General features: G+C 37.8%; 1 protein-coding gene across 1 annotated transcript; it reads right to left on the reverse strand.

Moving 5' to 3' along the window:
• Positions 1 to 1,503: 1,503 nt before the first annotated feature.
• MUC7 (mucin 7, secreted) lies at positions 1,504 to 9,508 on the reverse strand. Its single transcript, XM_033214514.1, has 2 exons — positions 9,364 to 9,508; positions 1,504 to 2,625 (listed from the first exon to the last, which is right to left on the reverse strand). Exons 1-2 carry the CDS (start codon positions 9,415 to 9,417, stop codon positions 1,504 to 1,506), a joined length of 1,176 nt encoding a protein of 391 aa, XP_033070405.1. The 5' UTR covers positions 9,418 to 9,508.
• Positions 9,509 to 14,532: the final 5,024 nt, after the last annotated feature.

The following is a 14,532-nucleotide window of genomic DNA, read 5'->3' on the forward strand; positions in this document are numbered from 1 at the left end:
CCTGTTGCAGGAGTTCTATTTTGGACAGAAATGGCCAGATTCCAGTACTCCTGCAGCGATCAGTCATGGGCTGGTCTATACAGAGCTATCAAAATGAGCCTAGATGGACAGAGCAAAGTGAGGGAGATGGGGTCTTTAATTGTCAGACAAGAAGCATAGGGCAAACACATAATTTGGATTGGAAACACATATTAAGAAGTAAGATTGAGTTAATTTAAGTAAATTAATCACTTTGTTTGAAAAAGAAAATTAATGTTTAGAAATAGTGTCCTCTCCAAGTCACTTGGCTGATTAGTGGCAGAGTTAACAAAAATGTAAATCTTCATTTATGTCTCTTTTCACCAGTCTCAGAGTCTAAGAAAGGCAAGAAACTTCCAGATACACACAATGAATATAAATTGCCATTTGAAATCTTTATTAGTTAGCAAAAAAATCTAACATAATCATCAGAGTTTTAAGTAGCAGTGACAGAAGATAAAAATGCCTCCACATCCCAAATGAACATCTCCGTATACCAAATAGCTAATTTTTATTCTTTTTCAACTAAAGTCAGGGTTTTTATTTTCAGAGACAATTCTGCAAACTTGACATTAAAGTAATAGTTTGGCATGGTTTAAAATACATTCAAATGTACACTAAATGTTTTAGAAAATATTCCATTGTTGAATACATTTCACATGGAATTTATGTGAATTAATTGAATTGATAGTGAAATATGAGCACCATGTGAACATGCAAAAATGTATTCTTGTTGTTCACAGAGGCTAGAATCAAGTACCTTGGATCGAAATTAACTTAGACACAATGCAATAAATGTCAACTTTGCAGTTTAAACAATTACATACACTAAGAAAAACAGTGCCAGTCTTGGTTCATGCTTGGCTGCCAGACTTTATTGTCATTCACTTCTAATCCTCACTTCAAATCAAATTTCCCCTTTCTTGGCTCACACTTTGTGAAAATTTTATTTAAAATTAAAGATAATAATCTAAAGGGTTTTGTCATTAATCAACAATACAACGACAGGTCTATCGATAGATTTAGATTAAAGTTTCCGTCTACAGATGTTTAGATGTTTTTGTTCATCTGGAGAGATCCAATTTTACCCCCTTATGTTTATAGGATTAGATGGTTCAGGTGGGATTTTGATGGGGGTACAAGGTAGTGATTTTGTAGTTTCCAACATTTAGGAAAAAGTAAATGATTGATGGCCCATATGATATTCTCTCTTTATCTAAAGACTTTCTCTGCCCTCAGCGGGCTATCTCTGTAGGTTCCAAAAAGTGATTTTTGAACCTCGGACCTGCACCTGGCTTGTGGGATAGAGGCATTTTGTCTTGTTAATAGGTCTTGTGGTGGTGAATAATTAGATTGAGAGATTAGTCATAGTGCTTTAAATCTGAATAATATAATTTCATGTTGGGATTGGTGCTAAAAGTAAAGATGGTAGTTCTGCACTCATAAATCACATCTTATAAATGACAGAACACTTTACAACATATACTATTGCTCCACCATGTCTTCAATAACTCTGTTTAGTAGATTCTTTATATATAAAAGAAATCGAGAAATTTTATTTTGAGTGGGAGCTGAAGTTGGTTGTTCAGTAGTAGTAGTTTGAGTAGTGACTGAAATAGTGGTTTGGTGTGTGGGTCCAGCTGAAGTTTCAGAAGTGGCAGGTGCAAGAGTAGCTGGGGAAGAATTAGGTGTGGTGATTGGGGCAGCTGTGGTCTCCGGTGGAGCTGGTGTAGTTGCAGAAGGTGTGGGTAGGGCAGCTGTGGTCCCCAGTGGAGCTGAGGAAGGTGGTGGAGCTGGTGTAGTTGCAGAAGTTGTGGGTAGGGCAGCTGTGGTCTCCAGTGGAGGTGAGGAAGGTGGTGGAGCTGCTGCAGTTGCAGAAGGTATGGGTAGGGCAGCTGTGGTCCCCGGTGGAGCTGAGGAAGGTGGTGGAGCTGGTGTAGTTGCAGAAAGTGTGGGTGGGGGAGCTGTGGTCTCCAGTGGAGCTGAGGAAGGTGGTAGAGCTGCTGTAGTTGCAGAAGGTGTAGGTGGGGGAGCTGTGGTCAGTGGAGCTGAGGAAGGTGGTGGAGCCGGTGTAGTTGCAGAAGGTGTGGGTGGGGCAGCTGTGGTCAGTGGAGCTGAGGAAGGTGGTGGAGCTGCTGTAGTTGCAGAAGGTGTGGGTGGGGCAGCTGTGGTGTCTTGTGGAGCTGGGAAATTCGGTGGTGTTAATGTAGCTACAGAAGAGCTTGTGTTAACATTTTCTCTTGAAGATGTGGTGGTGGCATTCTGAGGAAGATAAGTCACATTTGGAAGGGTAGTAATTTTGGTGGAAGCAGATGAGGAAGTCACAGATGGAATTTGGGTTGTAGCCACTAAGGTAGGGTTGACCACACTGCTAGTATCTGGATGTTTAGATGGCTGGGGAGGATTTGGGAATTTGTGGGGGTTATGAACTGAAGGTGGAGGCCTAGGCCTACAGCGTTTGTATAGACATTTATGGGGCTTTATAATGTGTGGCTTCTGGTGAGTTGGTAGTCCAGGATGATGTGGTAATTCAAAGTGAGGTTTGGGTAAATGGTGATGATGCCTTCTGTGACGTAGTTCGTGAGCCCTTTCTTGACCTTCACTGAACTGCAGAAAAGAAAGAAAATGTAAGAAATGAAAAAAGTATCCATTTATTTATCAATCAGGTGATCACTGCTGACCATGAGATGAGCAGTATTTGTGGAGTGCTGGGATTAGAAACCAGAGTACATTATTGAGTCAAGTGATTATCTTCCTAATTTCACCTAATTTTCACTAAGTTTCAAGAAAGAATTGCTACTAGAGAGTTTTCTTTTGTCAAATGTCTACCCTCTAGATAGCTGGGATGAATATATTCCTGTGGGCTCTAGCTTGAATGCTTAGCTGGATACGAACTTTTGTGCTTCCAGTTTCTCTCTTCTTCCTCTGGTGGAAAATGGTCAAGTTACTGCCTGAGGTCCCAGCACAAAGGCTTCCTGCTTACTCAGCATGTTCACAAAACTTTAGTCAAAGACATTCAACTGAGATCCAAGAGCCCTTTCTGGATTACACCCCTTATATCTACCATCATCAAAACACGAAACAGTCAAACAACAACAAAGCCCCAACAAACAAAATATCCCACCCCAGCCTCATGTTCTCCATATTTCAGGAAACAGTTTTTAGCCTTTATAAATTGGAGAAACAACTTTGGTCATTACCTTTTAACTTTATTGTTTCAAAAATTAGAATTACAGAATTCATGATTCAGGGGGTTCATGAATCATCTGATTTTTAGAGAAAATTTGCATGTTTATGTATTTTGTCTGGATAGAGCACCAATGATTTTCATGATTTCTGAAAGGTGCTTACATCTGAAAAGAACACTGATCTAGTCCAACTGTACATCTGATACTTGATCTTTTATCAATACACCTGCTGAAAGGCTTTCCAGTCTATGCATCTAACCTTTTCTGATTAAGAACTCACTACAGTAATTCCTAAGGCAGCCTGACAGAGAGTTCTTGATACTGAATGTAGGTATGTTTTTTGGGATTTTTATTGTTAACTGAGTAGAATTTTCTTCATGAAGATTTCCATTCTTTGGTCCTAATTTTATGTTTTGGCAGATTTACCGAAAATCCAGGAGTCGTTCAAAATTTGAAAATAACTTCTATGCCATGTGGGTCATCATTTTGCAAGATGAATATTTTTATTTCCTTTAGCCATTGCTGACATTATTTGAGTTAGAGTACCATCACTGTTTCAGTTTATTATCTGTAAACATACTTCATGCCTTTTATATCCCTCTTCCCTGTATTCAATCTCATACTACATTTTTTAGTGATCGGTTATATTAAATTGGAGAAAAGAAATATTAATAGGATAAATGAGACCATCCCAAACAAGGATAGGTTACATTTTCTTCCTAATGATTTTCACAGAAGCCCTTTTTAGATCACCAAATGGGTATATCATTCCAGTCCCAAGTTATAAAGCTTTCTTTGGACACAACGTTTAGTGTAGATGACGTGATAACTTCTGAGAGACTAGCCGAGTTGTTTAAGATAAGATAACTTCCTCAGACTAATACATCCAGCCTCAAAAGTAGCTTCTAGGTATTGGGCTTTCAGAGATGAATGAAACAGGGACCCTCGTGAGGCTCATGTGATTAAGGGAAGGAACCACATAACTATTTCAAAGCAAAGAGGTCATAGAATTAGATTTTGGATCTGGAATTTAATCTAAATCATTTCATAAATGAATAAACTGAGATCCAGGCATATTAAGTAACTTGCCCAAAGTCACTCGGTTATTCAATGGCAGACACAGGACAGATTCAAACCTCCACTGCTGGTCTGTTGCAGTGTGTTTCAAACATGTTCCTCTAAGATCTGGACATTCTCCGCAACATCCATCAATACAAGAAAGGATTATTTGTTTAGAAAATTAAATTATCCAGGAAATTTTAATTCATAACTGGTAACAGCCATTAGTTAACATAATGGCTTCTGATACTCATAACTTTGATATTTTCCCATAGGTCTCTCTTAAAAGGGCATAGGTTTTCAGAATCGGTAACACTGACTCCAGGAATCTCTGAGGAGATCCTTTCCATTACAGGGGTACTTGTTTTCTCATAAAATAAATAGGTCATATTGTTCAAACAGATCTTTCCCTGGAGATTGAATATGCAATCCACATAATTAAGGACCTGCTCTGGTTGAAGCAGGATTGAGAGCCTCACATTCCACGATCTCAGTCTTTCCCTTTCCAGATGGTCTCTGAGGATGTTGCAAAGAATGTCCAGATCTTATAGGAACATGTATGAAACACGCTGCAACAGACCAGCAGTGGAGGTTTGGCTCTGTCCTCTGTCTGCCACTGAGTAGCTGAGTGACTTTGGGCAAGTCACTTAATGTGCTTATTCATTTATAAAATGATTTGGATTAAATTAAATTCCAGATCCAAAGTCTAATTCTATTTGCTTTGAAATAGTTATGTGGTTCATTCCCTTAATCACCTGAGCCTCACGAAGGCCCCTGTTTCATTCACCTCTGTAAGTCCAATACCTAAAACTAGGCCTGGCCTATGGCAGGTACTCATTAGCTATTAATTGAATGAGTAAATGCATAAAAATAAAAACAATAGCTAATTTCTTATTGAATAAAATATTAACATTTAAAAGTGTTTATTCATATGTAAAATAGTTTCAGCTATTTTACTTTAGGTGACCAAAAATAGTACCTACCACATTTTTATATGAAGGCAAATTAATTAAAATCCTATTAATTTTAATGTTAGCATGGCCTGGAACATGTATCAAATGACCAGTTTGTTTGCCTTACTTAGTATGTTGATTAGTTATTATGATTGGCAGTTACAGGTGGTTATAACAGAACTCGTCGACTAGAGTTGGATTTAGAGAAGTCTGAGAAAGGAAGGAGTTGAAAATGTATGCCTCTAAAGTTTTGAGTTTAGATGATTGAAGCATGGAGGTCCTTATAATACATACAGATGTGCCAGGGAGAGTGTATTAAAGATAGCAACCTTGCTTGCCTGTTCACATTTGCTATTTATTTTTATTAAAAAAGTCTTTATATAACACTTACTTTATATGAGGCCCTATTCTGAGTGGTTTACAAATACAAATTTATTTAATTTCTTAGCAATATCGTAAGGTGGGTATGGTTATTGTCTTCATTATATGGATGGGAAACCTGAGTCTTAGACTAAGTAACTTTTAGGAGAATGTTTCTCCATTTGCAAACTGCACTTTTGAGAGGAGAGAAGAGGGAGAAGGCATGAGGAACAAGGAGAGAGTAGGCTGGAATCAAAGAAAGGAGAAGGAGAGACACATGACACTTGGAGCAAGAAAGGAGGGTATAAGAAAGCAGAAGACTCCTAAAATAGTTAGAGGAATGCCAAATTTTCTGAGGAAGGAAGGGGAGGAGAAAATTAGTCAGAAAGGAAGAGAGCTAGGAGAGAGCAAGATCAAGATTGCATTTTTTATTTTTTTATTTTGAGACGGAGTCTTCCTCCATCACCCAGTTGGAGTGCAGTGGCGTGATCTCAGCTCACTGCAACCTCAGTCTCCTGAGTTCAAGGAATTCTCCTGCCTCAGCCTCCCTAGAAGTTGTAATTACAGGTGTGCACTCCACGCCTGGCTAATTTTTGTATTTTCAGTAGAGATGGGGGTTTCACCATGTTGGCCAGGCTGGTCTCGAACTCCTGACCTCAGGTGATCTTCCTGCCTCGGCCTCCGAAACTGCTGGATTACACATGTGAGCCACAGCACCTGGCCCAAGATTACATTTAATTGAAATTAGAAAGCACATTACATTTCTGCATTTGCTACCAGCTTATTTTTATGACCATTTGAAAACCTGTGATCCTTTTTTAAAGAGAATGAAAGCATTATGTTAAATAATGCTATAGTTGACAGAGCTCTTCATCTGACTCCAGAATACATCCCTTCAAATCTTCCTTTGGGATATCTGGAAGACAGAAATCAGACTCTCCACTCTCTGAAATCACCCCACAAAAGCAGGTTGTTGCTAGAGTTCCAGGGCTGACCTTTTCTGGCTCTGAGTTGATGCTACTCTCTGGTACATTCCTGTATTTTCTTTTCTTTTCTTTTTTTGAAATGGAGTCTTACTCTGTTGCCCAGGCTGAAGTGCAGTGGCACAATCTTGGCTCACTGCAACCTCCGCCTCCCAAGTTCAAGTGATTCTCCTGTCTCAGCCTCCCAAATAGCTGGGATTATAGATGTGTGCCACCACGCCCAGCTAATTTTTGTAGTTTTAGTAGAGACGAGGTTTCACCATGTTGGCCAGGCTGGTCTCGAACTCCTGACCTCACATTCCTGTATTTTCTAAGAATCAGGTCAAGGTATTACTGTGCTACCTTCTCATATTCAAGTTCTTTGGAAACTGTTTCTCTCAGCAGGCACTTTTTTGAGATTTGGGTAGTTTGAAGAGTTTTCTTTATTCTAAGCACTTGGAAGAAAGGATTCTTTAGATGTCTGGATTTGTGGGAGTTATGATGAAAGGCCACCTCAAAAGAACAACCTAGATTCATCATTTCACAATAACATAATTATTTGTGTTGAATGGAAAGTTATTTCTTTCAATATAGAGTTGTTGGTAGCCAGGGATTCCCTATTAAAATTTTACTTATTAAAAAGTTAACATCGCCGTGCATATTCAGAACTTAAAGCCTTATCAACTAGTATGTAAATTGAGATTACAATAATCTTGTTCTAATTTTTACATCTACACTATATTTTATAATTTATAAATTCTCATTTACCCTTCAGCAGCCCTGTGAAGCATATAGTGTTATTTTATACATAGGGAAATTAGGGTCCTATAAATAGATTCTAAATTGCTCAAGATTCATCTGGATGGTAAACATCAGAGATGAGTTTAAGTCCACATCTTCTGAGCCCAACTTAAGCACTCTTCTACAGTCACACAAATCAGCATTAGGGTCCAGGGAAAAAGCCTGATTGTTTTCTGAGGGATTTTATATGGTAAGTGAGAAATATGAGAATATCCAAGAGTAAATTCCATCCACTTCACCAGTTCTTCTGCCCTCTCTCTCTGCTCTACTTGCATAATATTCTGAGGCTATCCATCCTCATTCAATAAAAGTACATTCTATTTCTTGATTCTTGTTTGAAGTTTTGTCAAAATAAAATTGAATAAATACAGGTACATAGCATTAGAGAAAAATATGGTTATTATTACAGCATGTATCACCTAGTAATCACATTATATCATTATTAATTCTAATCTTCCTTTGCCAGTACAACTTAAATTTCTTAAAGATAGAAGGTCCACTTTGTAATCTTCTCTTGGTTTTGGAAGCCATCTTTTCCTATCCCCTCTTGTGGGTCCTCCGTTTTTTTAATCCATATCCAAACTACCTACATTTTCTCCCTAGGTGATCTTGTTAAGGTCTCATGGCTTCAAGTATGTTTTAAATATAGACTTTACCCTGAGATTTCTTAACTCCAGACAACATATATCCACTGTTTTCTTGATATCTTGATGTAGAAGTCTAATAGCCATTTCAAATGGAACATGCCCCAAACTCAAACATTTTTGTCCATTTCTTTCCTTCTTTTTTTTTTTTTCTTTTGAGACAGAGTCTTGCTCTGTCACCCAGGCTGGAGTGCAGTGATGCAATCTCGGCTTACTGCAAACTCCACCTCCCAGGTTCGAGCAATTCTCCTGCCTCAGCCTCCCAAGTAGCTGGGATTACAGGTGCCCGCCACCATGCCCAGCTAATTTTTGTATTTTTATTAGAGACGGGGTTTTGCCATGTTGGCCAGGGTGGTCTTGAACTCCTGACTTTAGGTGATCCGCCTGCCTTGGACTCCCAAAGTGCTGGGACTACAGGCATGAGCCACCGCCCCGGCCTGTTCATTTCTTTCTTTTACCACATATACAATCCAGTAGAAGGTATAGTAGACTCAATCACTAAAATATATCCTAAACCCACTCTCACCTTTTAATTGCTGACATTTAGTGCGAATCACCATCATCTTTTATCTGAACCACTGCCATAGCTTCCTGACTAGTCTCCTTATCTCAGTTTTTATTACCTGCTACCTGTCTTATCCTGAGAATCCTGTCATGTAACTCCCCTGGGAGTGCTTTGATCATGCTGAGACTTCCTGACAGATTTGAATCCATATTCCACACCAAGACCTAAAGGCCTTACAAATCTGGGTTTTCATCTCTGTCAGTTCTCATCACACTCACTATAAAGTTTGTGCTCTGTAGATATTGGATAAATGAAACAAATTATTTCCTTATGCTCTGTCTGTCTACCTACCTACCTACCTACCTACCTACCTACCTACCTAGCTACCTAGTCTATCTACCTATCTATCTACTCTATCTCCCTATCTGTATATATTTTTAAGACAGGGTCTCATTTTGTTGCCCAGGCTATGACATAGTGGTGTGATTACGGCTTGCTGCAGCCTTGACCTCCCAGGTTTAAGATCCCACTTCAGCCTCTGAGTAGCTGGGATTACAAGTACGTACCACCATACCTGGCTAATTAATTATTATTATTATTTTTTGTTATTGTGGAAACACTGTCTCATTGTGTTACCCAGGCTAGTCTTCTGAGCTCAAGTGATCCTCCCTCCTAGTCTTCCCATAGTGCTGGGATTAGAGGTGTGAGCCACTGCACCGGTCAATTATCCATATTTATATGTTTCCCAGAAATAAAAGATGTCAAGCTTCTTGGAAATAGGGATTGCCTATTATGCTTTAAAAGTCTCAGGTAGGTACACTAAATGTTTGTTATTGATAGTTAAGGAAAAAACTTATTTGGGTGAAGACTTACTGAGAAGCAAGCACTCAGTGCACAGATGCACACAAACAGCGGCAGAGTTTTCATTCTTTCTGATGTCTCCTGGGAAAAGCAGAAACGTGGCTTACCATTAGTTATGATACTATGGGAGAGGAGTGCATTTTGGTAAATGACTTATTTTTATTAGAAAGCACAGGCTAAAAGAGACCACTGGTTTCTGAAAATTATGTATACATTTTCATTCCATAGGGGTGACACAAAATTACTTCAGGCCTAAAATACATTCTTTTAGAGAGGAAGCAATGGAAGAGACTCAAGAATTATTCTAACTAGTTTGCAACATGAACATTTTCTATCGATATTAAAGACTGGCTAGGAAAGGCAGGATCTTAGGAAGTTTAGCAATAAGAGAAGGAAATAATTTTATTCTTATTTCTTTTCTAATTCAAGAAGCTTCCCTCTCTGGGGGACCATCATATAAATGACCTGATACTGCACAGTTTTGTAAAGATTCCTGATGTTAGAATGAAGATGCTCTTTGTCTCTGTGCTACGAGGCTGTCACTTGGAACAAACAACCAGGTCAAATGGACTCTTCCTCCAATTTCATTCTGCTGAAGATTTTGCCATTTGATAATCCTTTTCTTGTAACTTTTTTGTTTTTTTGAGACAGGGTCTCACTCTGTTGTCCAGGCTGGAGTGAAGTGGCGTGCTCATGGCTCACTGCAGCCTGCACCCCCCAGGCTCAAGTGATCCTCTCACTTTGGCTACCCTAGTAGCTGGGACTACAGTCATGCGCCACCACTCCTGGCTATTGTCATTATTATTATTTTTATTTTTTGTAGAGACAGGGTTTCACTGTGTTGCCCAGGCTGGTCTTGAACTCCTGGGCTCAAGCAATCCATCCTCACTGGCCTCCCAAAATTCTGGGATTGCAGGTGTGAGCCACCGTGTCTGGTCGATACCCTTTTTCTAAGTCCCGAAATGACAGGAATTATGCTTTATTCATTGTTACGTCATCATGCCTAGTACATAGTGCAGACTTAATACATATATTTTTTTGAATAACTACTTGCAAAAGAGAATTGTATTTTGGCTATAGGTTGTAGAAGAAAAGAATGAGAGAAGAGAAGAATGAGAGAGGAGAAGAATGTGGTCTTTTATTTTTCTCATTTTGGTTATATATGTGATGTATACATGTCAGCTTATCAACTTTAGAAAACAAAATAAAGGTTAAATCATATAGACAGATTACGTATTAGGGCAGGTAATTAGTGTGCATGTCAATGTGGCGGGCTGCGAGATTAGACACACTTTACAATACAATCCCGTGGTTTATAAAATGGATGTTAGAGTCAGTCAGAGACTTGATTTAAGCTCTGCCCACTTATTGCGTGACTCTGCCACTCACTGCATGACTTTGAGTGAGTTGCAATCTTACATCACAAGAATTTCCTGAGGATTGAGTGGAATAATAAATAAATATATATATATAAAACAGTACTAAGAATAATGTCTTATCATTAATAAAGTCTGAGTGGTATTATTATAGTACTAGCATACTAAGAAGAAAACAATCTGATCCAGCTGAAAAAAGAAATGGTTACTTATTATTCTTCAGGTTCCTAACATATTGTCCTTTTTTTTTTTTTTTTAAATTTCAAGACCAAAAACATTCCTACCGGTCATTTTGTGTTCTAATAACATATGAATTGAGTGTTATCACACAGTTTGGCAGTTCATAAGAAGAGAGGAGAATAACTATATTAGAACAACTATTGCTATTACTTCATATATGTATATTACTTGAAAACTGTTTAGTTTATATTAGAATCTATCTAAAGTATCCACATACCTGGTGCAGTGTGAATATTTCTTCTTAGGGTGTTCAAGCCAGTTGCTTGCTTTTAGCCAATCCTTTGAGGATGGTAACTAGAAGCAAAAGAAGAGAAAGCACAAGAGAATTTTCAGGTTTTATAACTCTCCAGTTGAGCTTTTTGGAAATAGGAAATCTGTTAGATTTAAGATAAGGTCACTTGTGTCAAGGAATTTGCTTTTAAAGAAAAGAATAGTTGTGGTTTGCTGAGGTTGACAGTAGTTCTTTGTGCATCAATTTCTTCCTGATGAGCACAGTGACGATCAGAGGTTCTCAATGAGTAACTTATGTGCTTGATGAGTAGTGGAACAGTGATTGATGGCACTTATGGAGAAACGAACAACCATGGCCCGGGTCTTCCCAACAGGAAGAGATCGTCCACTTTTTCCTGTTGGGCTCTCAAAGTAAGCAGAGTAATTGCCTTCTGACAGTTAATGTGATGGGACACCATATTTCCTTGTCAATAAGACAAGTTAATAAAGGACAGAGGATTTAAAAAAAAATAATGTGGTGCCAAGTACTGGTGCAAGACAGTATTTAAAGCCAAAAAATAAACACTGAATTTTTTAGTACAAGCAATTAAAAACCATTTTTGACATTTTGTCTTGAAAAATATTCAAATATGTAGAAAAGTGAGGAGGGTAGTACAACTATATAGTCATTCCCTGGTTTTCATAATTCTTAACATTTTGCTATATATCTTAGTTGTTTTGCTGAAGTATTTTAAGGTAAACTACAGAAATTGTAACAGCTACTCTCTATTTCAGCATTTCTCTCTAAAAAGCCTTTCTTTTATAACACAACACCATCAACCTATAACAATATTAATAATTCAAACACATAATCTAAAATTGAATTTATACTCAAATTTTCCCAGTTTTGGCAAAAATATTTTTAGTTATTTTGTTCCTAACAGGACTCAACTAAGGGCGTGTGTTGCAGTTACTTCTTATGTCTCTAGTTTCTTTTAGCCCAGAAAATTTTCTCCCTTTTCCCCCATAGTAGTGATATTTTGATATCCATACTAGTCATTTTATAAATATTTATTTTTAAAAAGAAACTTAAGAACTTAAGAAGGAACTGAAGAATCATTTTAATAGAGATTTTCAAAATTAGATATTTCTACTATGTAAAATCATTAATCTGGAATACAGTTTTGAAGGTGTGATTCCTCTTCTGGCTAGTCAGTTTGTTCTTTTGCACATATAGTCTCTGAGGGCTTACATTCTTTGGGTTTGATTCCTTGCTTCTCCACTTAGTATCCATGTAATTTTTGACAAGTTAGCTAACTTCTTTGAGTCTCAGTTTTTCTATCTGCTAATTAGGTGTGATATCTACCTTACAAAGTTGTCAGACTGAAATTAGATAAGTTCAAGGTTCTGACATGGAACTTTTGAATGGAAAGCCCTCAGCTATTACACTGCCATTAGTGGAAAGTTAGGGACAGTTTCTGAGATAGCAATGAGTTAGTAAATATGGGCTATAATATTAATTTCTTTTCGTCTTTCTTTGCTAGCAACTGGTGATATGCATTTACAATATACTTGTTACAGTTAAAATTGGCTGTAGAGTAGAATTTTTATTGATCTGAAACAAGATTTTCTGAGTACATGGCTTCAGTAGAAAAATTTTCATATCACCTTGTTATTGCCCAATTAGTGGTAAGTTGGACTGACCTCAAAAATTGATAGAATTTCAAAAAATGAATTTAATTTCTTTAAATATTGAAAAATATAAGAATATCTGGACATATTATGACTGAATCCAGTGCACTTCTGGTTTTATTTTTCAATAAATGAGTAACATTTATGCATTTATTACTTTAATTTTTTTTTAAATTATACTGTAAGTTCTGGGATGCTTGTGCAGAATGTACAGGTTTGTTACATAGGTATACATGTGCCATGGTGGTTTGCTGCACCCATCAACCTGTCACCTGCATTAGGTATTTCTCCTAATGCTATCTCTCTCCTAGCCCCCACCCCCCAACAGGCTTGTGTGTGATGTTTCCCTCCCTGTGTCCATGTGTTCTCAGTGTTTAACTCCCACTTGTGAGTGACAACATGCAGTGTTTGGTTTTCCATTCCTGTGTTAGTTTGCTGAGAATGATGGTTTCCAGCTTCATCCATGACCTTGCAAAGTACATGAACTCATCCTTTTTTTATGGGTCCATAGTATTCCATGGCATATATGTGCCACATTTTCTTTATCCAGTCTATCATTGATGGGGATTTGGGTTGGTTCCAAGTCTTTGCTATTGTGAATAGTACTGCAAGAAATATACATATGCAGTTTTTCTTTATAGTAGAATGATTTATAATCCTTTGTGTATATACCAAGTAATGGGATTGCTGGGTCATATGATATTTCTGGTTCTAGATCCTTAAGGAATAGCTACACTGTCTTCCACAATGGTTGAACAAATATACACTCTCAGCAACAGTGTAAAAGCATTTATATTTCTCCACATCCTCTCCAGCATCTGTTGTTTCTTGACTTTTTCATGATTGCCATTCTAAATGGCGTGAGATGGTATCTCATTGTGGTTTTGATTTGCATTTCTCTAATGACCAATGATGATGAACTTTTTTTCATATGTTTGTTGGCTGCATAAAAGTCTTCTTTTGAGAAGTGTCTGTTCGTATCCTTTGCCCACTTTTTGATGAGGTTGTTTGCTTTTTTCTTGTAAATGTGTTTAAGTTCCTTGTAGATTCTGGGTATTAGCCCTTTGTCAGATGGATAGATTGCAAAATTTTCTCCCATTCTGTAGGTTGCTTGTTCACTCTGATGGTCGTTTCTTTTGCTGTGCAGAAGCTCTTCAGTTTAATTAGATCCCATTTGTCAATGTTGGCTTTTGTTGCCATTGCCTTTGGTATTTTAGTCATGAAATCTTTGCCCATGCCTATTTCCTGAATGGTGTTGCCTACGTTTTCTTCTAGGGTTTTTATGGTTTTAGGTCTTACATTTAAGTCTTTAATCCATCTTGAGTAAATTTTTGTATAAAGTGTAAGGAAGGGGTCCAGTTTCAGTTTTCTGCATATGGCTAGCCAGTTTTCCCAGGACCATTGATTAAATAGGGGATCCTTTCTCCATTTCTTGTTTTTTCAGGTTTGTCAAAGATCAGATGGTTGTAGATGTGTGGTGTTATTTCTGAGGCCTCTGTTCTGTTCCATTGGTCTAGATATCTGTTTTGGCACCAGTGCCATGCTGTTTTGGTTACTGTAGCCTTGTAGTATAGTTCTGTGAAGAAAGTCAATGGTAGCTGGGTGGGGATAGCATTGAATCTATAAATTACTTTAGGCAGTATGACCATTTTCATGATATTGA

Source organism: Trachypithecus francoisi, unplaced genomic scaffold (genome assembly GCF_009764315.1).
Source record: "Trachypithecus francoisi isolate TF-2019V2 unplaced genomic scaffold, Tfra_2.0 Lachesis_group1, whole genome shotgun sequence".
Taxonomy (NCBI): Eukaryota; Metazoa; Chordata; class Mammalia; order Primates; family Cercopithecidae; genus Trachypithecus; species Trachypithecus francoisi.

What these genes read in the sequence shown, in the direction of transcription:
- MUC7 (XM_033214514.1), bottom strand. Translation starts at nt 9,417, where the DNA reads ATGAAAACTCTGCCGCTGTTTGTGTGCATCTGTGCACTGAGTGCTTGC. An exon ending in CACTGAGTGCTTGCTTCTCA is followed by an intron (nt 2,626 to 9,363) that starts GTAAGTCTTCAC and finishes TCTTTTCTGCAG; the next exon opens with TTCAGTGAAGGTCAAGAAAG.